This window comes from Chiloscyllium plagiosum, chromosome 36, assembly GCF_004010195.1.
Source record: "Chiloscyllium plagiosum isolate BGI_BamShark_2017 chromosome 36, ASM401019v2, whole genome shotgun sequence".
Classification (NCBI taxonomy): Eukaryota; Metazoa; Chordata; class Chondrichthyes; order Orectolobiformes; family Hemiscylliidae; genus Chiloscyllium; species Chiloscyllium plagiosum.
This window is the reverse complement of record NC_057745.1, coordinates 12,263,981-12,287,431: the sequence shown is the minus strand read 5'-3', so window position 1 is coordinate 12,287,431 and position 23,451 is coordinate 12,263,981. Positions and strand designations below refer to the sequence as shown.

The window sequence follows — 23,451 nt, the reverse complement described above, 5'->3', positions numbered from 1 at the left end:
GTGAATGTTTTATAACACTGCAAACATGAACCAATTTTTGAAAAAAATAACAGTCCAACTACGTGCTGGCTATGAGAATGACTGAAGATGTACAAACAAAATGCTTTACCTTATCATCTTTATGTTCATAGTAATAGCCATTTTGATACCTTAAATCTTGTACTACAATATTACCAGGTACCCTCCCAATGAACATCAGATAATTTATTACTTTTTTCATTTCCTTTGCAGGTACAGATCTTAATTGAATTCTTCTCTCATGTTCCTGGGACACTTGTATAATGAGTTTCAATGCAAGCATAGATCAGGAAAGCACCCAGATACTAAGAGATCTATTTTTATTTCCACGTTCTTACAGTGTTTTAATTGTTTTATGCACATGGTCAAGACATTCTACCATGGGTATGTCAAAACTATATCAGACTGATAATCAACCTGTTCAACTACATTATGACTGGATCTTCCACAGTTAAAGCGTGTGGTGCTGGAATAGCACAGCACCCAAGGAGCTGGCTGTGCTTTCCCAGCACCCCACTCTTCAATTCTGATCCCCAGTCTTCACTTTCTCCTAGCTTCTTCCACAGATATCCAATCCTGATTGGGAATTGAACCCAGAGCCTCTGGCTCAGAGGCAGGGACACAACCCATTGTGCCACAAGATGACCATGTTCTGTAAGGGCCATGTTTTATTTTACTATAGGCCAGCAATTGTGATTTTACCGATTAACCAAAAGCACTTCCACAAAACCTAATGGGTTGCTATTTTTCAAGCATCTTACCTTCAAATGTGCGCTGACGGCATGCCATCTCATAAAGAATACAACCGAGTGACCAGATATCTGATTTGTCATTGTAACATTTCCCCTCACATATCTCTGGGGAGATGTAAAAGGGGGTACCTACACAGAATAAAGTGACAATTAGACAGACTCTTCCTGGCATCAGAGTTTTTAACATTTAATTAACTGGGAGAGTTGTTCAGTTCTGGAAGTGTGTTGACAAACAGTCATATTAATGCAATACCTTCTACAAGCACACCACCAATAGCCACACGAACTCAGTTTGATACAGAACATTTTCCTTTGTGGCGTCCTTTTTATTTCCTTGGACCATAATGCACTGCCAAAGGATACTATTTAAATTTCCAACATTTCTTTATTCATACCTACTCACTCCTTTATCTGTTACTGAGGATTATCCATTTCCCTACAGAGCACAAGACACTGCTTGCCTTGAAATGCCCATCCCTGCAGAACATCAGAGGTTATTGCCAGCCTTGAGCATACATATAAATGTACCACAACACAAACATTCCTTGTAATATCTCAGCACATACCAGAACTAATTACTGCCATTATTGCCCATTCCATCTATATTGCCAGTAACCTCTACCTGCAAAGTATTCCTTCCCATACCTGTTTATCTCTGCTCTTACCTGAGACCAAATGCCCAACACTTACCCACACTCTAATAGCTAGCTTATACCTTACACTTTTCCAATACACATTTACACTTTTCCTGGTCCAACAGCTATTTGAAGCAAAGCTCACCTAAGATTGTATGTGCTTCACTTCCTGTCATCATCACCTTGGCAACACCAAAATCACCAAGCTTCACTTCCCCTCTCTTGGTGAGGAAGAGGTTTGCTGTCTTGAGATCTCGGTGCAGCACGTTATGTTTGTGGAGGTAATAGATCGCAGCCACCATCTGGTGAAAGAGGTTCAGAATTTGCTGCTCTTCTAACTCCTGATCCTAGAAGCAAAAAGACATTTAACCTTCTCAAGTTTGTGAAAGCATCCTTGCTACAGACTAATGAAGGCCATACCATAAGAGTTTGACTCATCATGACAGGTACTATCACACTGACATGAACTCTGCTTCAGTCTCTTGAGATTGAAGGTGCCATAGAGAATTTTGGAGGTGCTGGTGTTGGATTGGGGTGTACAAAGTTAAAAATCACACAACACCAGATTATAGTCCAACAACCACCTGATGAAGGAGTAGTGCTCCGAGAGCCAGTGCTTCCAAATAAATCTGTTGGACTATAACCTGGTGTTGTGTGATTTTTAACATCCTGACCACTAAGCTAAGATGTGAAAACTAGGATCACTCTGATTAATTTAATGTTGCTCAGCACTTACCATTGATACTCTAAAAAAGGCATTTCAAAATTAACTTGTGGAGAAATTAAGCAAGGATCCAGGGGATAGTAAGCCGATATGTTCAGAAGGCATTAGACTAGGCTCAATTTGCATGGAAATACAATGAGCTAAATTAGAAACAGAAGCAAGTGGAAGACAGACAGGGCTTTGAATGAGGGACAATAGTGTAACTAGCTTGCTTTGTTCTGCATACTGTGCTTTTTACACAGTTTAACAAAAGGTCTTGGGGAATGGTGTCAAACAGGGCCATCAATGAACAGCAAGAAGTATGATGTTAAAGTTGAAAAAGTGCAAAATGTCCAGTTCTGAGCTTTATCTCACCAGATGTTTTACCTTTGATGAAATCTCTCATTGTAAAGCTTGTAAAATGAACAAATATCTCATATGTTCTGCAGGTTCACTTATTGTCTAGCAAAGATAATGCAAACACATTGCAGCAATGTTTCTACATTTTAGACTCAGATACTTTTACTCATTGTACACGTTGATATTAGAAATGGCAGGCGAGTGCCAGGTGGACAGAGGAAGTGCTCCAGGGATACACTGGCGAAGTGTGGCATTCCCACAGACAACTGGGAATCACTGGCCTAAGACCATCCAAAGTGGAGGAGGAGCATTTGGGAAGATGTCAAAAACCTCGAGACTTGCCATTGGAAACAAATGCAAACCTGGGAAAACAGGGAAAGGAGCACACTGCCACACCAACGCCCCACCCACCCCTTCCCATGACCACCTTCTGTCCTCCCTGTGTAACAGAGACTGCAGTAGCTGCATTGGGCTGTACAGCCAGCTGCAGACTCACTCCGAGAGTGGGAGAGAGTCATCCTCATTTGCGAGGGACTGCCGATGACATGATATCATGATATTGGTCAAAAGGAAATCAAAACTAACGCTTTTTCTCATTTACAAAAGCCTCCTCGAACTATTTATCCTCCCGCACCATCCAACTATCTCCATGTATACCTGCTGTGCCAAATACTGTGCTAGTGTGCCTCCATCTGCATATTCCATCTCAATCATCAGCACACCATCCTCTTCAAAGCTGTCATAGTAATTGATTATGTTGGGGTGGTCCAACATTGAAAGCACCTTCACCTACAGCAGAGGAGAGGCAAGAAAATAAAGCAGCATCAGTTACACTGTACGCCTGAGAGTTAAGAACTGTATATGTTCACCCACAAGGAACCACAGATTCAGGGCAGGGGTTCCACACATTCAGCCAAACAAGGCTACTTGGCCCAGGACTTAGTGACAGTAAGTCATAGGGTCAGGTCATATTTAATGCAATGGGTCGAATTTCCCAGGCATATAATGCGGCTTGGGTACAGGAAAATGCAGGCAGCTACCTTGATGGCACCCTGACCCATTCCTGCCACTGGGCATGTTTTCCATACATGGGCATGGACTCAGATTGACTGTCCATGTCACAGAGCCCACTACATACCCAATTGGGTCCAGGATTGTGAGCACCGATGGAGTAGTTTCATCTCAGCTGCAGAGACTGCTATCAGAATGGCAGGTCAGTAGGCTATTGGAATCAAAGGCTCCATGTGACAAAAAGGAAGGGGGAGGGGGCAATGGGATAGGAATTTTGTATTCATGGCCCAGTGGACCTACCGGCATTGGGGTCTCCCTTCCTACTCTGAGAAGAGCCCAACGGCTGCACCACACCTCCCCCCTCAGGATTTCTAATGTACATGTATGTCTCCAAAGAGGCATCCATATTGAGGTTCCTCAGCAGTGCCCACTAATCCCTGTGGGATAATGAGGGTCAGGAGCTGCTGGGTCTCTGATAGGACTGACAGCACTGGGAACTCTTCCAGGACAGTGAATGCTGAGGTGGGAAGGCCACCTCTGGGAATGGTGCACCATTAGATGCATTCTGCAATGTGTGGGTTCCAGATTGGATACTGGTTTCTGATGCTTGTGAGTAAATCTGGTTTGATATTTTCTTCCATGTCAGTCATTGGCCCAGCTGGTAGAATGCTTTGCCCCCTGAGCTATTGTGGGTTCAGAACCTGCATACAAAAAAATCAAAACCTGACATACCAGTGCAGTACTGAAGGCACTGACCGTGGTTGACATCTTTCAGAAGAAACGTTAGACCACAACTCTATCTACCCTTTGACAGGGATATAATGAGATCCAACATTGCACGACTTTGCAGCAGAATGGGAGGAGGAATTGCCAGTGTACTGTCCAATGTTATCCTTCAATCAGTTATCACAAAAGCAAACTAGTTGGTCCAATGTCAACTTCTGCACCTCCTGATGCTTGCTGTATTCTTCCAGCCTCCTGTCTGTCTACTTTGGATTCCAGCATCTGCAGGTCTTTTTGTTTCTAACCACTATATGCAAAGGTGCAGCCATGTTTCCTACATTACAACACTTATAAACAATTACAACTTCAATTGCACTTCAATGACATTAAAGTACTTTGCAACATCCAGCTGTCATGAAAGGTGCTATATAAATGTAAGTCTTCATTTTGTTTTCAGCATGGCCCTTAACTTTATAAACGTGGCACAATCAGTCAAATACACTGGAGCTAAATACAAACCTCATTCATTGCTCTCTGCCTCTCGATGTGGTTCAGTTCATGCATATTGATTTCCTTTAATATGACCAGTGAATCATCATCCTTCTTCCGATACAGGACTGCTGTCCCATAGGCTCCTGCCAGGAAAAAAACATGGGCTCTTATCAGATATCTGCTCTCTGGAATAGAAAACTCAGCCTGCACACAATTCCTGAAGGACTTATTTCATTTACTCTGATAAGATAATCCAATAATGGTGGAAAAGGACAGAAATAGTGATTAGACTGGAACATTTTATCTGAAGGCAAAATGTGGTTTTGTTCTTGAGAGGGCACAGAGGAGTTTTCCAGTGATTGCAGGGATGAGGGATTTTAGATTCAAGGATTAGGCTGCAGGAGCCGGGGTCATTCTCCTCGAAGGACAGGAGTTTGAGGGGAGAGTTGACAGTGGCATACAAGATTCCAACAGGTTTTGTAGACAAAGAAAAGCTGTTCCAGTTAGCTGGAACAAAGACTATGAGGGGGCATCTCACAGAAACCAATAAAATCCTGATAGGATTGGGCAGGCTAGATGCGGGAGGATTGTTCCTGATGTTGGGGAAGTCCAGTCTTAGAATAAGGGATAAGCCATTCAGAACTGGGATGAGGAAGAATTTCTTCACTCAGAGAGTTATGAACCTGTGGAATTCTCTACCACAGAGAGCTGTTGGGGCCAGTTTGCTAGAAATATTCAAGAGGGAGCTGGGCGTGGCCCTTGTGGCTCAAGTGATCAAGGGGTATGGAGAGAAAATGGGAGTGACATACTGAGGTTGCATGATCAGCCATGATCATATTGAATGGTGGGGCAGGCTCGAGGGACCGAATGGCTGACTCCCGCACCTATTTTCTATGTTTGTATGGAATTAGTACTTCAAATTATGGGCAAGAGATATAGGTCACAAGTAAGGAAGAACTTTTCATGCGCTGAATCAGAATGAACTGGAACTCACTGCCAGTGTGGGTGGTGGAAACAGGGAAGATGAATGATTTCAAGGAAAAATGATCATTTGAAGGAAACAAATATAGAGAGCCATAGGGGATTGGGGAAATGGGTGAACGATTGCATTTCTATACAGAGATCTGGCACAGACTTCATAGGGTAAATGACGTTCTTCCATGCTTTAGATGATCTCACTATTGAAAGTAGAGTCGCAGATAGATAGGATAGTGAAGGCGGCGTTTGGTATGCTTTCCTTTATTGGTCAGAGTGTTGAGTACAGGAGTTGGGAGGTCATGTTGTGGCCGTACAGGACATTGGTTAGGCCACTGTTGGAATATTGCGTGCAATTCTGGTCTCCTTCCTATCGGAAAGATGTTGTGAAATTTGAAAGGGTTCAGAAAAGATTTACAAGGATGTTGCCAGGGTTGGAGGATTTGAGCTATAAGGAGAGGCTGGGGCTGTTTTTCCTAGAGCATCAGAGGCTGAGGGGTGACCTTATAGAGGTTTACAAAATCATGAAGAATATGGATAGGGTAAATAGACAAAGTCTTTTCCCTCGGGTGGGGGAGTCCAGAACTAGAGGGCATAGGTTTAGGGTGAGAGGGGAAAGAAATAAAAGAGACCTAAGGGGCAACTTTTTCACGCAGAGGATGGTGCGTGTATGGAATGGGCTGCCAGAGAAAGTGGTGGAGGCTGGTACAATTGCAACATTTAAGAGGTACTTGGATGGGTATATGAGTAGTAAAGGTGTGGAGGGATATGGGCCGGGTGCTGGCAGGTGGGACTAGATTGGATTGGGATATCTGGTCGGCATGGAGGAGTTGGACTGAAGGGTCTGTTTCTGTGCTGTACATCTCTATGACTCTGTGACTCTACAATTAAACATATAGCTGGGGATGAAGCTCAAATTGGGTAAAAGTAATTCTTTGGCATCATGGATCTGTTCACTGAAAGTAAGGTTTGTGTCAGATATTTAGTGGTAGACACATTCAAGGTCACTATTTTCCAGTCTATTGTGTTCCACTCAGTCATACCTACTTTTTCCCTGACCTCACCTTTTCCTACTACGTGTATCTTTTCAAACTCTGCCAATGTTTGTGAGTGTGGGCGCTTCAGTTTATCACTTTCACAATAAAGATCCAAGACGTGCATCTTTACCCCATCCACCTCCTGGTTCGGACCTGCCTGGAGCTGAGTGCCAAGCAGATTTCTTGCCATAGTAACAGGAACACCTGCAAAAGGAGACAGTGGGTCAGGATGGTGTCTCATTATATCAAGTACAAACAGTTAGTAACATGGAGTGAAAATGTACCTTCCCTACTGCCCTCTCCCCTTACACACAGAACAAACTTACGAACAACAGCACACTTCCACTGATGATATGGTAATGGAAGCCCAAATGTCTATCCGAACAAAAAGAATGATTCAATTGCTACTCTAAGGAAGCTCTGGGACATTACCCGGGGGTTTACAAGATGCTGTTCCCTTTGGTATTTACAATGACTTCTCTCTTTTCCTATCTTTATTTGCTGTTTCAAGGCCTGAAGGATATTCTACAGGGAGCATGGTTCCTCTATCTCACAATGAAGTTACCTGTGACCGCAGGCACCTCCACAGTTCATTCTGGAGGAAAAGCACGTGGTATTTGTTCCAATTCCACTTTGTTCAGACAATGGGACATGTGCAGATTGGGTGAGACTGAGAACTATGTCTAAATGCGCTTTTTCTCAGCAGTCATTGAGCTATGGTCTGAAATCTCTAATTGCGGCAGCATGAAGTCAACAATGTAAGTATGAAGTTGAAATGCATGAAGGACATTTTCCTGGGGTAGGGGAGTCCAGAACTAGAGGGCATAGGTTTAGGGTGAGAGGGGAAAAATTTAAAAGAGACCTAAGGGACAACTTTTCCACACAGAGGGTGGTCCGTGTATGGAATGAGCTGCCAGAGGAAGTGGTGGAGGCTGGTACAATTACAACATTTAAAAGGCACCTGGATGGGTATATGAGTAGGAGGGGTTTAAAGGGATATGGGCCGGGTGCTGGCAAATGGGACTAGATTAGGTTAGGATATCTGGTCGGCATGGACGAGTTGGACCGAAGGGTCTGTTTCTGTGTTGTACATCTCTATGACTCTATGACTTGGCATTGAGGTACAATGTCATATTTACATAATTACATCTTTTTTTTCAGTAAATCAAAACTATTAGTACTTTGAATCCTTCTGATTACAATTAACAGGTCCAGATCTTTTTCCCCACCCCCACCCTCCCCTAGCTTATCTCTCCACGCTTCAGGCTCACTGCCTTCATTCCTGATGAAGGGCTTTTGCCCGAAATGTTGATTTCGCTGCTCGTTGGATGCTGCCTGAACTGCTGTGCTCTTCTAGCACCACTAATCCTGATCTAGAACAAGTCAGAAGCATATGTATCATAAAATACTTTTTTCTTTATTTATTCATAGGATGAGGGCGTCACTGGCTAGGCTGCATTTATGGCCATCCCTAATTGCCCAGAGGGCAGTTAAGAGTCAACCACATTGCTGTGGGTCTGGAGTCACATGTAGGTAAGGATGGCAGTTTCCTTCCCTAAAGGACATTAGTGAACCAGATGGCTTTTTCCAACAGTCAACAATGGATTGATGGTCATCATTACCCCCTTATTGAATTTATATTCCACCATCTGCTGTGGCAAGATTTGAATCCAGGTCCCCAGACATTATCTGGGTCACCAGTCCAGCGATAATACCACTAGACCATTGCCTCCCCTAAATGCCCAGCAATTCTCCAGAAAGACTGTCATCCTTCAGGAAACCAATTCCTTTCCAAGAGTAGCCTCAGGCAGAAGAAGGCAAAAGGTCACATTTCTATCAACATGTGAATCTGACAAAAACAGATCCTGTTGTTTCATGTCTGCGTACACTTTAATAGGGCACAATCCCCTGGATGCAATCTGCTTCACTTTCTCTGTCAATTGCAATGGGGATCTAAATAGGGAGTGTCTAATCTGGAAGCCCAGTGAACTCAAAACAGACAGAGACCTGACATAAATAATCCCACTCCTTGGTCCATCATCACCACCACCACCTCCAAACCATGTGAATTCACCTTTCTGCTGAGTGGGGAGGAAGGGGAAGTTGATGAACAACAGGCTGTGCAAAGCCTTGGTTGATAGTTCCTGTGGCTAGAGTTGGGTCAATTGTCACATCCCAACTGGTGATTTTCAGCACATGCTGCAGGTCAAACCTGGGCTCTTACTGCCTCTAAGACCTACTGTCTCACCAAGGTGAGTTTTCAATTGCTCAAGATTGCACGTTCTCCTGGTGTCTGTGTGGGTTTCCTCTGGTTTCCTCCCACAAATGTGCAAGTTAGGTGGATTGGCAGTGCTAAATTGTCGATCATGTCCAGGGATACGCACGTGAGGTGGAAAAACCATGAGGAATACAGGATTAGGGTAGGGGTGAGTCTGGGTGGGATGCTCTTCAGAAGATCAGTGTGGACTCAATGGGCCGAATGGCCTGCTTCCCCACCTTAGAGATTCTATAATTCTACAATAAACATTAACAAGCTTCCTTGTGGGTTTTTTTTCTCACCAGGGAATTTTTCAAACTGGTATCCATCTCTCACTGTACACAGTGTAGCCTCCCAACCTGCCAGTACTGGTCCAATAAGAACTCACCCTGTGTCTAATTTTAATCATCAGAGAACACACAGATGTCTAATGACGCTAAGGAGTTACTTAACGAGATGCAAAGATTGAAATCATAATCCAGTTGAATGCAGCTGATGCTGTGGGAATAACATCACAAGTCTTTGAGCAGCTCATGATGCAATGGGAATAATCATTAGCTTTAGTCAATAATTTACTGCCAGAGCATGTTGAAACAGAATCGATTTTGGGATTATCCCACTGCTGTTAATGAAAGTGAACTTGCGGGAGGTCTGCTAATAGCATGAAACATTTCTTAGGCTTTACCATCTTGGCCATTTAACCAATATTAATCAACTGAGAACTGCAGCTATAAGTGCTAAAAATTAATTGAGCAGAAAATATATATCAAGTCTATCAGCTTTAATACTGTGGTGTGGAGAAACTGTATAAGTGCTGATCAATTATCTCACTGACCTGCAAAACTTCTTTTTGGAATGATTTGTCAAATCATGCTGCCTTCACATCACACAAGCATAGTTTTGATGTGAAGTTAAATTCATTTGCAAAGATTCTAAACTCCGAAGTAAATCAGAGACTCCATCATACATCAATCCTCACTCTGTTGGCTCCCAGGTTAAATGGGTCCCCAGCAGTGCATTCAGGCTAGATTTATCCTCCAACAACATATCAGTGCAAGACCAAATCATGAATCTAATGTAAATACACCTTTATTGTCATAGATTTATGAGGAGTTTAAATGGAGATCTTCTCATATAGATAAATATGTCACTGCTTACAATATGTAATTAATATTACTGTATAATGAGCACCAATTATGGAGAGTTTGTTGTAGTTGAGCAAAATATTAACAGCTTGTTTGGCAAAAAACGGTTAGCTATTTCCTTTATGAATGTTGGAGTTAATTATTGCCCTGAGTTCTGATTCTCCAGGTAAATAATTAAAAGATTCCTCGTGTAATTCCTCAGTGAGGTTTTCCTGCTTGTGCAGCTGGCTAAATTCTAGAAAGCCTAACAAAGTCAGGCTTGCTGTAGTGAGATGCAAGTAAAAATGATGGAAATACTTGACAGGGAAGGCAGAACCTATACTTCAGAAGTATAGTCTTTCAGTAGAACCCTGATAAGTCACATATCATTAACTCTACTTTTCTCTTCACAGGTGCTACCTGGCCTGATGTGTTTCCAACAGTTTCTACTTTTAGTTTGTATTTTCAGCTCTCTGCAGTATTTTGCTGCAATGAGAATCATGAATCCACAATATTCTTGTCCCTTGTAAAATTTTGTTCACTTGCGTTACCCTTTGGAGGCACTCATATCACTGTGGTATAATTCCGGGGCTAGAAGTGGAATGTTTATCTAGAACATAATGAATGACTTGGGTAATGAAGCTTCTTTTAGCCAAAATGTTGAAGGTAAGCAATCTTTCGCCAATGGGAGATGGAACACAGGTAGTGCAATGGGGGGACCCCTAGTAGCTAGTTGATCCAAACCCTACCTAATCTTAACCTTTTGGATTAAAGAGGGAGAAAAGTTTAAGACTCAGCTTCTGTCTGCTGTTGTAACCAGGGCAGTGAATGTTCCAGCTGGCTGGCTGGGTCAATCAATGCTGTAGGCACATAATGATAATGATACACATGCCAGCCAAAGCTAGACAGGCAGTGTGATGGGCTACAGATAGAAACAGAAGAAGAACTGTGGAGAAGCCAGAGGTGCTAAAATGACAAAAGCACTAAATTTCAATCAGCCAAATCCCAACAATAAAGACATTTGTACCATTACATATGTTTATTGTTTATTCAGCCACAGTATGATGGACGGTTCAGAAATGGTAGTTAATTCAGGTACATAATGAAGTAATGCACAAAAATGAGTGTCAGTGAGAGGAAGATTATGTCAGGTTTGAAGAAACAGTGTAACAAAAGGGCACCAATCAATTGCAATCATTAGAGAAGTGACTCCAATCACAGGCATCAGATATAGTTACCAATCTACTAAGATGATAATTACCTCAAATAACTCAAATGTCACAATCATTTATGTTAACAATGGAATAGAGCTGTTATAATATCAACAAGGTGGTTGTGGGGAAGAAATTTATCAGATTGACCTTGCACTCATCAGGATCTGTGATGACTGATACCATACTGCAATTTCTACACAGAGTGAAGGAGAGATACTACACAGAGTGAATGAGAGATACTACACAGAGTGAATGACAGATACTACACAGAGTGAATGAGAGATACTACACAGAGTGAATGAGAGATACTACACAGAGTGAATGACAGATACTACACAGAGTGAAGGAGAGATACTACACAGAGTGAATGAGAGATACTACACAGAGTGAAGGAGAGATACTACACAGAGTGAATGAGAGATACTACACAGAGTGAATGAGAGATACTACACAGAGTGAAGGAGAGATACTACTCAGAGCGAATGAGAGATACTACACAGAGTGAAGGAGAGATACTACACAGAGTGAATGAGAGATACTAACAGAGTGAAGGAGAGATACTACACAGAGTGAAGGAGAGATACTACACAGAGTGAAGGAGAGATACTAACAGAGTGAAGGAGAAATACTACACAGAGTGAAATAGTAACTGAATGGATGTGTCAAACACTTCAGTTAACCACTTAAGTTAACTTCAGATGAACTCAAAATATATCCAGATCTACAGAAGTCTTTTAACTGGCCGATCAACAAAAAAGACATATCTTTTGTAAAATAAAATATAGAAATTATCTTTCCACATTAGAAGATTATGAATGAAGCAGAAGACCAAACTGGTCATGAGATGCAAGTGAACAAATTATTTACAATGAACCAATTAAAAATGCTAACAAAACAAGGGAGAATAGGATTGAAACGTTGTGAATTTATAAGAAACATGCGTTGCGTTAATTGTATGTGAATTGTGTTTAATTGTGTACACATATAGGGCATTAATTGGAGTTTCCTCCTGAAGACATTGCAGTAGTGTCCATATCTCTGGGTCAGAAGGTTTGAGTTCAAATTCAGCCTGCCTCAGGGGTGTGGTGTCATAACACACTCAAACAGTTTGATTAAGAATAATTTTGAAGGGACCCTTGTGATGCAGTGGCAGTGTCCCTGTGTCTGGGCTAAAAGACCTGGGTTCAACATCCACCTCAGGATGTGATTGCCATAAAGGTATACCACTACACATCCAAACAGGCTGATATAGATTTATTTTAAGGGCTAGTTTCTCAGTTAATTTGTTATGTGTAATTGACTTTCGTGTTGGTTTCACTAAATTGGGTGATGTGGGATTAAGTTAGGAAACTTTTACCCGTAATGTTTCACTACTCAATAACTGTAAGACTGAGTAAAGATTAGGTTCAGCTTCATCCTTCAACTAGCTTTCCAGACCAGAACATAAGGATCCTGGTTAGGCCACATTGATGTATGGTCCACAGTTCTGACCTCCCTGCAATAAAAAAACCATAAAAGCAGGAAGCATTGGAAGATTATGGTCATCTAGAAAGATTGAAGAGGACAGGGATTTATTATTGTGAAAAGCAAAGACTTAGATGTGGCCGAATGGAACCTGTTAAGATTAGAATAGGTTTGAGAGGTAGCTATGGAGACAATGTGGGAGAATTCAAACCCAATGGCGATCAACTTAAGCTATTTACTCCAAAATCCATTAGCCAAATAAACAGAAATCTCTTTACTCAAAGTGGATAGTATGTGGAACAATATTGGTGAGGCAAACAGCTTAGATCTTTCAAAAGGACACTGTGCAAGTACATGAGAGTAAATGCAATTGAAAGATATGTTTCAAAGCTGAGGTGAGATAGGTTGAGTAGCAGAATGATCATAGACTGCAAAAACAGCAACAGAATAATTGAGCTGAACAGAACATTTTTGTGCTCTTTATATAATTTTATTTTAAACTTGAATTCTGTCATATATTTTAATGACTGATCATAGATGGATTTACAACTCATTTAATTGATAACACTTAGAAAGGTTGACAATGTTAAGGTAGTTTAGCTGAATCATTATAAATCACATGCAGGAATATACATGTAGTGATTGGAATCAGGGCCAAGTGGATCTCATTGACTTGAATGGTGTTGTTAACCTGGCCCAGTCAGGGAGCTCTGGCTGACGGATATAAACAGGAGATGAAGGAAGGAAAAAAAAATAAACAGAAGATTCAGAAGGTCTCCTCAGTCTAGGGACTGACTTTGAGCTGGCTGGTCAGAGCCTATGTACCGTGCACATGTAAATAAAGGGTTACCTGGTGACAGGATACCGGCCTCTGTGCAGTTATTTCAATACCCAACTTGTTACTCACAGATAGGAGTGGAATGGAAGGGGAAGAAAAGTTAATTTGATGTCAAATAAAAATTCAAGGTCAGAGTCGGATTGTCACACCAACAATGGTCAATAAAATCACATTGAGGGTGACCTTAGAGAGGTTTAGAAAATCATGAGGGGCATGGATAGGATAAACAGGTGACGTTTTTCTCTGGAGCGTCGGGGAGTCCAGAACTAGAGGGCATAAGTTTAGGGTGAGAGGGGAAAGACATAAAAGAGACGTAAGGAGCAACTTTTTCACTTAGAGGGTGGTACGTATATGAAATTAAGAGCCAGAGGAAGTGGTGGAGGCTGGTACAATTGCAACATTTAAAAGGCATTTGGATGGGTATATGAATAGGAAAGGTTTGGAGGGATATGGGCCAGGTACTGGCAAGTGGACTAGATTGGGATTGGAATATCTGGTCAGCATGGACGAGTTGGACCGAATGGTCTGTTTCATGTTGTACAACCCTATTACACTATGACATTGTGAGTTGGAATTGTGATTTCAGATCCCTAAGTTTGTGTTATGTGAAAAGATTAATATCTCAAACTAACACTCATGGAACATTATAAGTAAATATATAAGTGACTTGTTTTTTTTCAAAAGCCAATTTTTAATTTAGTCATTCAGAAACTTATAATTTTAAAAATCCTGAAGAACTCAAAAAACTGGTCTGTCCAAATTCAGAGAAAAGGTAATTCAAATGCTGAAAATTTAAAAATATGATTCTGAAATAAATGATGGGGAAATTTGTGCAACTCTTAAAGATGAGAACATTTTGGGACTGTAACTGAAGTCATTAGGAAACAAACATAATAAGCAAGGGAAAGCTGTTCTTTATATTCAGTAAATGAATAATTTCCATTAGTATGGATTACATAGGCAAGATTGTGCGACTCATCCAAACCTCACAACTCCGAATATTCCAATGGGACAGCTGGCATGTATTTTCCATTCATAGAAAATTACAGCGCAGTACACGCCCTTCGGCCCTCGATGTTGCGCCGACCTGTCATACCAATCTGAAGCCCATTTAACCTACACTATTCCATGTACGTCCATATGCTTGTCCAATACAACTTAAACGTACTTAAAGTTGGCGAATCTACTACCGTTGCAGGCAAAGCATTCCATACCCTTACCATTCTCTGAGTAAAGAAACTACCTCTGACATCTGTCCTATATCTATCACCCCTCAATTTAAAGCTATGCCCCCTTGTGCTCGCCATCACCATTCTTGGAAAAAGGCTCTCCCTGTCCACCTTATCTAACCCTCTGATTATATGTCTCTGTTAAGTCACCTCTCAACCTTCTTCTTTCTAACGAAAACAGCCTTAAGTCCCTCAGCCTTTCCTCGTAAGACCTTCCCTCCATACCAGGCAACATCCTAGTAAATCGCCTCTGCACCCTTTCCAAAGCTTCCACATTCTTCTTATAATGCGGTGACCAGAACTGTACACAGTACTCCAAGTGCAGCCACACTAGAGTTTTGTACAGCTGTAGCATAACCTCATGGTTCCAGAACTCAATCCCTCTATTAATAAAACCTAAAACATTGTATGCTTTCTTAACAACCCTGTCAACCTGGGTGGCAACTTTCAAGGATCTGTGTACCTGGACACCGAGATCTCTCTGTCATCTGCACTACCAAGAATCTTACCATTAGCCCAGTACTTTGCATCCCTTATATCATTTGCGAAAGCAAAATAAAGGAAAGCCAGATAGGATTTATACATGGAATATATCATGGGAAAGCTCTTAAATTGGGTTTTATCAAACATATTGCTATGTTTTATCTTTACGTTAATTATAGATATCCTTGGACAATCCTGGATCAACTACAAGAGGATTAAAAATAACTTCTTATTTGTAAATGACTAATTGGATATGTATGTGAAGAGGGAAAATTTGCAGGATTTGAGGAAAAGTGCTGGGGGTTGAGTGTGACTCACTCTCATAGAGGACCAGCTTGAATACAAAACAAATGACCACTTTCTGTGTTGCAGTCATTCTATCGTTCTATATGTGTTTCATGTTATACCTGTACCTCGCGATACTTGCGTCTGTTTCTGTAGCTGTTGCTTTGATCTTGAAATAGGTCACAAGCCTATCACCAGCATGGCACTACTCATCAATTAAATATGGCTAATCAGAAGGTTTGCTACCTGCCACAGGAGGACTGACAAGATTAACAGATTGATAGCCAATCCCCTTGGCCATGTAATGAAAGCACTTTCTGTGGTCATTGAGGCCCAGAGTAGGACTTGAAACTCGAGGCAGGAACATTTTTCACTCTGCCACAGAGACCTCCTCTAGGATAGGACTTGTATAGTATGCAATTATTAAACATTATTATATCTACAATTTACCTGTCAGCATTTTCAGTTCCCTTTTGACCACCTCCAAGTCTGACGTCACTAAGGCTGTACAGCCCAGGAAATCCATGCTGGCATTTGATTTCTCTCCATCCAAGTGCTTGGTCACTAGGTTATTGAAAAACCTGCGCAGTGCCATATGTTCATGCACCGAAGCTGGTGTAAGTGTCTGAGTTTCTCCAGCACCACAGATGTGAACTGCATCTTGTTGATTATGAGGAATGAAGGCGATGGATTTGACTTTCTTTCCATTTAAAGCTTCAGCAACCTGTGCTAGGATAGAGTCCAGTGTGGAGGACTCATATACATAATTCACCACAGTCACGTATGGCCACGACACTTCTGTAACATCGGAACAAAGTTTAACTTTATCACAGATTATTAAAAGCCTAGGAGTGGATAAACCCTGTGTGACATCCGATCCAACAGGGCTTTGCCCCTCTGTGTAGTTTCCTTCAGTTATCTGTTGATCAGAGTAATTTCCACCTTGGCTAGATCTGGCGCTGTGTGTTTCCTCCACTCCAGGTCTACCTGTATTCTTTCTTCTTTTATGCTCCTTTGGATTATTCGAACATGGCTCAACTTTGCTGTCAGATGAATCTGAAATAACCCCACTGTCTGTCTGCATTGAAGATCTCCTTATGTTGTGGCCAGGATTGACAGTTGTACCACTCATTTTGGACTATGAAGCAGTGCACCAGGGCTCAGTGATATTTCTGAAAGGGATTTCTGCTCAGATTTGAATGGTGCGTCACCACAATGTATTGTTTTCCAGGTTTTGGGATCAGCATTCCAACACTGACCCTAGACTTTGTGCTGTGAAGTGTCAACTGTTTGTTAAATCTTCCTGAAGTCATTGGCAGTAGCATCCTCATCTCCAATGTGGGATGTGAACTGTACAAAGCTTCTGCAGTTTCATCTGCTGCCGGCCCATCAAAATCCTCTTTAGACTGGGGAGGGAATGAAGGAGAAGCAGCCCTTCATTTCTTTCAAAATGGAAACATATTTTCTATTAAGAAGAAAAACATCAATAAATTTAGAAATTCAGAATTGCTGAAGATTGTTCAATTATGTTAAATGTATCTTCAAACGTACCCACAGAAAATAAAAACAACTTCTTGTAAAGTGTTCAATTATCAACTGAAATAATTTTACACATACTTTAATATCTCTGAAAAGAGGAAAGTGAAAGAAACACCATACCATTGAGACATTTTCAACTCTGATAGCTATGTTTGTCAAAGACCAGAACTGGAACTATTCGACAATGAGGAAAAACTGAAGATGCTGAAGCTTTTTCTCCATTAAATGACAAAGTTCACCTGAGAGTTGAAAAAGATCAACGGTTCAATAGGGTAGACATCGGGAAGGTTCAATCCACGTATAAAGTGATTCAAAAACCAAGGGCCACACACATAAGACAGTCACTAATAATCCAACAGGGAATTCACAAGAAACCTATCCCAGAGGATAGTTAGACCTGGAACCTGACACACCTAGAGAAGTGAATGCAAATATCAAAAGTGAACAGTCTAGATCAGGCTGTGAGGGAGAATAAGGATGGTGATTGGACCAGATATAGTGTGGGAGGAGTCCCTGGGCAGAATATTCACAGACCTACACCAATTGGCCTCAATGGCGTTTCTATGATGAAAACATGATGAAATTCGATATCTTTCCCGGAGTTTCTTTAACATTTGCTCTCTCCTTCAGCATCAAGTTTCTCCAGAGGCTGTCCATATCTTGCTGGTTAATGCTCCAGCCAAGTATGAAACAGTCCGTTCCACAAATTCTAGTGTGAAGCACTGACCGGTGCTAAATAACCAGTAGCTCCAGCTTTGCTCAGGTTTTCGCGATTTTTTTCACTCTCACCTTACTGTGCCTGCTCTCCTAACCTTGTGTTCTTGTTTTCAGCACTCTCCAATCCTTTTTCCGCCGCTTCTTCCTGTAAAACAAGAACTGCGCTCAGCAAGTACTTTGCACCCATTGCATTCCGCTGACTTCTTCTTGTTTTTTTCTCCGACAAACTTCAAGGGAGTTGCACTAAATTTGGGAGGGGGAAGGAAACAGGGAGCTGTCCTTGAAGTCAGCAGAGCTGCAGTCGAAAGCGTCCCCTGTTGCTATTGGAAACCCCGGCTGGGTCTGAGCGCTGCTGCCAATCACAGTCGGGGCGGGGGGCGTGGCCTGCACTGGGAATTGATACTTTGGGCTCTAAGGAGTCGACAACACTGAAGAGCTCCCAGCCTGAACATTGCCCTTTTGCCTGCCCCGATACCGCAACTTTGGAGGTACAGACAGAAAACTTCAGGAATTCCTTCGACAAATAAAAAAAGTGACCAATGCAGCATGGCCTTATTCAAAATGAGTCAGATTTGACAGGGAACAAAGGAAGCCATCTAGTTATGATGCTGTGGTGAAAAGCTTAGGAATCCAAATAAAACATAAATTGGAAGATGGCTTTGGTTTAAAAAAACACAAATAGCTGGAGGCGATAATATGAAATACGAATACTTTGATTAGCAGCAAGTTAAGCCCTTGGATGTGAGTATCTAACTTGCTTCCTTATCTCACAGGCTTCCTCCAACTAGAATTATCGGTTCAGGAAATGATTGACGTGAAAATTGATTGAGAGTTCAAACTATGTGCGTGTGTGTGTGTGAGGCCATCCGGTTGTTTGAATGGAAAGACTTGTCAGTTAAATGGGGTGATTGCGTAAATCTAAAGCTCAAACATCTCCGACATAAGGAAAGACTTGGGTTTATACAGCACATTTCATGACCACCAGATGTCCCAAAGTGCTTTACAGCCGATGGAATACTTTCGATGTGGATTCTTGAATTGGCTGTCATGTGGGAATCATGCTCAAAAATAGCAGTGTCATAATAAACAGATATTCTGCTTTTGTGATGTTGATTGACAGGTAAATATGGACTAGGGCACCAGGGATAACTCCTCTATGCTTATCTTCTTCAAAACAGTGCTGTGGGATATTTTACATCCAGCCAAGAAAGTAAAGACAGGGCTTTGTTTAAAATCTCATTCAAAAGATGATATGGAACTCTGACAGTGCAGCACTCCCTCAGACGTGTCAGCTTTGAATGCTTACTGAAACACTGGAGTGGGAACTGAACATGAAACTCTGTGGTTCAGAAGTGAAATTGCTGCCATCTGTCTTTGGCAGTGATAGGGGTGCATTTGTTTTGTGGGGCAAGGGGAGCAGGAATTATTTCAATATATTTTTGGTTTGTTCTTTCAGATTATGGCAATTCTGTAGGATATACAGGTGCAAGGATTATTATTAATCACAATAACCCTTATTTCTGAAAGGAATCATAATTCTAACAATTGCTGTAAATCAGTGTCTTTGGTGCATTAGGAGATATGTTCCGTCAGTAAAGAACAAATTGGGTTGAGTCTAGGTTTGACAGCATTGCCCTTTCCTGTGGTGACAAATGTTCTCTTTTGCATTCAGTTAATCATCGATTATACACAATTTATAAAAGACCTGCCCTACAGCTGACTAATGCTCGATGTGTTTTGTACGTTTTGGTTAACAACAATTGTGAGCATTATTGCTTTCTTCTCTCAAGAGAATATTACATGGAAATTATAGTTCAGAAATGTAATGACAGTCCCCACTGTCCTGATGTAGTATTTATGCCACATAAGTCTCAAACCACTCTTACTTCACCTAACTCAATTTGTATTCACTCTATTCAACTCTCCTTCATGTATTTATTTACTCATCTACTAATGCCCCTGGAAAATATATTTTTCCCCTTATCAATATGTCTTAGGCCACAGCATAGTCATAAAGGTGAGATCACACTTAGGATGCTGTGCTCTGTTTTCCTTGGTTGAAGAATTTAGAACGAAGACACATATTCTCAGGAAAAAGGATGGCATGAGTTTGCATCGAAAGAATATTTCACCTGATGTGGCAGATGTTACCTCCTATAACATAAAAGCTGAGTGTGAATATAGTGGTATTGAAGAATTCAACAGAAATTTATTACAACCAACCACTATGTACAAACATTACATTCCTTAGACACTTAATTGTCTGGGGAAATATTAAGCTACTATTTTACAACAGAGAAGTATGCTTTCAGACAATTATCAGGCTTCAAGTGATCTGAATTAATATGGAGAATGAGACCTTTACATCTTCAGCTCACATGCTACGATGCAGTGGTGAAATAATGAGTCATCTCTTAAAAGCATATTGACATACTTACCAAAAGACATAACACTACAGATGTACATTACTGTTTATAGGCAGATGTTGGTAACAATTAAGCTAACAATTCAACTTCAAAGAAATGCTTTCGAGTTTTAATAATTCATACTGATCCAGTGATTGTATGCCCATCTGGAGTGGTATTATAATGTTCTGTGTCATATTTGGTTGACAACTTGGTTGTGTTGCTGTTACTTGTTACCACCCAATATCACCACATAATATCCACCCTCAACGCTGTTTCTCACTCATCATGCATGATTGGTCTACCGTATATCAGTCTAAGTTGATTTCTGTTCCTTTGCAAAACAACATTATGACCAGGTGTTTTGAAGAAGGGTCACTGCACTTGAAATGTTAAGTTTACTTTCTCTCCACAGATGCTGCCATACCTGTTGAGTTTCTCCAGCAATTTCTGTTTTTGCTCCATGATGAATAATGATTTTGTATGATCTGGGCTGGTAGCATATTTGAGAAAACTTTGCTGGTAACTACATGTTCATATTTGTATTTCTAAGTCGCACTCTCCGCCTGGAGTACACTTTTGGTATTTCTCCATCTATTTGCCCATTGTGTATCCGTTTAATTTGCCTCCACATTAAAAATTTCCTGTATCTTGGGATGTTTAAATAATTGGTTGCTGGGCAAGGTCATTTTCGCTTGCCTTCTGCACATAAGTTGTGTTTTCGATGGATATCTCTTCTCCATTGGTGTTGAAGAAAAATGCAACAATACGTTGTGGAAATATTTCTTTGTTCCTTGCCATTTCATGGATAATTGATTTGATAGTACATGCCATACATTCTGTCAGACTGTTTGAATATGGATAGTGGGGTCATTCTTCACTTGAAGAGTCTTGAAATGGTCTTGAAATGTTTGCCAGAGTACTGCAATTTGTTGTGAAATACTATCTGATCTATGATGCTGAATAGTCCTTATCATGTTAAGAACAAATGTGCTTGTTGCACTCCTCAGTCATTGTACAATACAAAATCTACACAAGTAATCCACAAGGTGTAATCTACCCAATGCACTGTGAATAGCATTGTTGTTACTTTTATCCACACGTAGTATGGATGTAAAAGCTTTCTTTTCTATTTGGGTTATGTTAGATATGCATCAGATGCATATATGAATCATTGAATATCCTGATTCATCCCTGGCCAGTGCACAGATTCATGTGATATTTATATTATGTGTTCAATACTGTGTGTCACTGATGTAACATGGACATGATATCTTGACTTTTGCTAGTAAGATTTGCTTCCCCTTGTGGCTGACTAGTTATGGCATACAATTCATCTCTGTATTGTTAAAATGAACAAATCTGGGAGATGGCCAGACTCCCAGCAGGTCCGAGTCTGCAGAGCTTTGCCCAAGACCCAGGCAGAGCGGGGTGGTCACCCTCACTTCACTGCTAAATTACTTAAAATAGTTTTTGCCCAGCATTCTTGGCCATTTTGCATCAAACTTTAACAGCTTGGTGCTTTTTAAAATGACTAAGGGCGACGGCTTCTGTAGCTTGCAACAGGCAGGGAACCCCCCCCCCCCCCTCCCCCCCGGCAACAACAGAATCTCTGAGAGAAGATTGACGCATCCATCAAGAGACCTGGTCCAGGTGGGAATTGATCTTGGTCATGCTGCAGAAGCATGACCGATAGATTGAGAAACTCGGGCAGCATGTCAGAGGGGTGGAGCCACGGTCCGCGGCCTTGGAAACTGCGGCTGAGTCATCCGTGGGTCAGGTCCGGGCTCTGGAGCGACCAGTCCAGACCCTGGAGGAACATATTGATGACCTCGAAAATCAAGGTTGTCGGAAAAATATTCGGTTGCTGGGCCTTCCCAAATGGGAGAAGGAAGTTCAGCTTGTAGATTTCCTGGAGCAATGGCTCCCACGGCTTTTGAAACTGGAGTCAGAGTTGGGCCGGGTGGAGTGGGCCCACTGGGTTGCTGTACACAGGCTCGGGTCAGACCAGCGCTCCGACCCAGTCCTAGAGCGACTTCAATACTACAGGGAAAAAAATTGTTGCTGGAGGCCTCCAGAGTCTTGGGGAAGGATCCCCATGCCATAATGTACAAGGGCTCCATGATAATGTTGTTTCAGGACTTCTCTCCGGTTGTGATCTGCAAGAGGACGGCATTTGATGAAGCAAAGAAGCATCTGAGAGACTTAAATATTCAATATTCCATGTGATATCCGGCAATGATGCGCTTCAGTCATGGAGGATCTGTATATAACTTTGGATCACTGGAAAAAGTAAAAGAATTCTTGGACGCTCTCAAATAGACTGCAGGACTTGAACTGTATGGCCAACAACTTTATTTTACCCTCCCTTTGTCTCTCTTTCTTCTCTCCCTCTTTCTTTTATCCATCTTTCCTTGGTGTGGGGGTTGTTCCTTATTCTTTGGTTTCTTATTTATGGCTCGTGTGGTTTATTTAATTATTGGGGGATGTCTCTGAGTGGGTTTTTATTCTCTTACTTAGTTGCTTAATATTTGCTGGGCTTGTAATTTTGTAATCTTTAATATTTTTATCTTGTGTTGTTGTTTTAAGCATATCTAGGTGATAGTGGGGGGGGAGGTAGGGGATGGGTGGGTTGCCAACTTTTAACTCCTGTTTTATAAGATACTGGAATTTATTTACTTTATTTTGTGATGCCTGGGCCGAGGGCGGGGCTCTAGCTCGGAGAGGTTATGGCGGGATTATTGGAAGGTAATAGTGCCCCCTGTGAGCAAGGGGGGAAAGTTTCCCTTCAAATATGCTTTATCTTATTTTTATTTAGGAGTAGTTTTTAGTTGTTTTGATTTAACTGTTTTAAAGAGTATTTTTATATGTGAATTGATTTTGGTCAGTATTCAATGTTTTTTGGGTAGGATTCTTCTTCCTGGGGGGTCTTGGGCTTGCTTGGATGATCATGGCTAGCCTTTCGTTTAGGTGGTGCACCTGGAATGTCAAGGGAAGCCATTTGCCAATCAAAAGGAAAAAATATTATTATGTCTTAAAAAAGAAAGGGTTGATGCACCTCTTTTACAGGAGAAACCTCTACTTAATAAGGAACACTTGAAGCTGCATCAGGGTGGCTTTGACCAGGTGTTCTTCTCCTCTTTCAGCCCAAAAGGTAGGGGAGTAGTCATTCTTATTTGGAAGAATCTTC

General features: G+C 41.4%; 1 protein-coding gene across 4 annotated transcripts in view; it reads right to left on the bottom strand.

Annotated features, from left to right (window-relative positions):
• The window catches only part of LOC122540959, an 83,833-nt gene extending 65,683 nt beyond the window's left edge, over positions 1 to 18,150 (bottom strand). For 2 of the 4 annotated variants that reach the window (XM_043677312.1, XM_043677315.1), the window contains exons 1-7: positions 17,929 to 18,150; positions 16,051 to 17,065; positions 6,734 to 6,910; positions 4,722 to 4,837; positions 3,126 to 3,257; positions 1,551 to 1,752; positions 780 to 899 (exon numbers count right to left, since the gene is read on the bottom strand). In XM_043677312.1, coding sequence (XP_043533247.1) covers positions 780 to 899; positions 1,551 to 1,752; positions 3,126 to 3,257; positions 4,722 to 4,837; positions 6,734 to 6,910; positions 16,051 to 16,732 — 1,429 coding nt within the window. In that variant the 5' untranslated portion in view covers positions 16,733 to 17,065; positions 17,929 to 18,150. The other 2 variants (XM_043677314.1, XM_043677313.1) reach the window with 2 other exon arrangements.
• Positions 18,151 to 23,451: the final 5,301 nt, after the last annotated feature.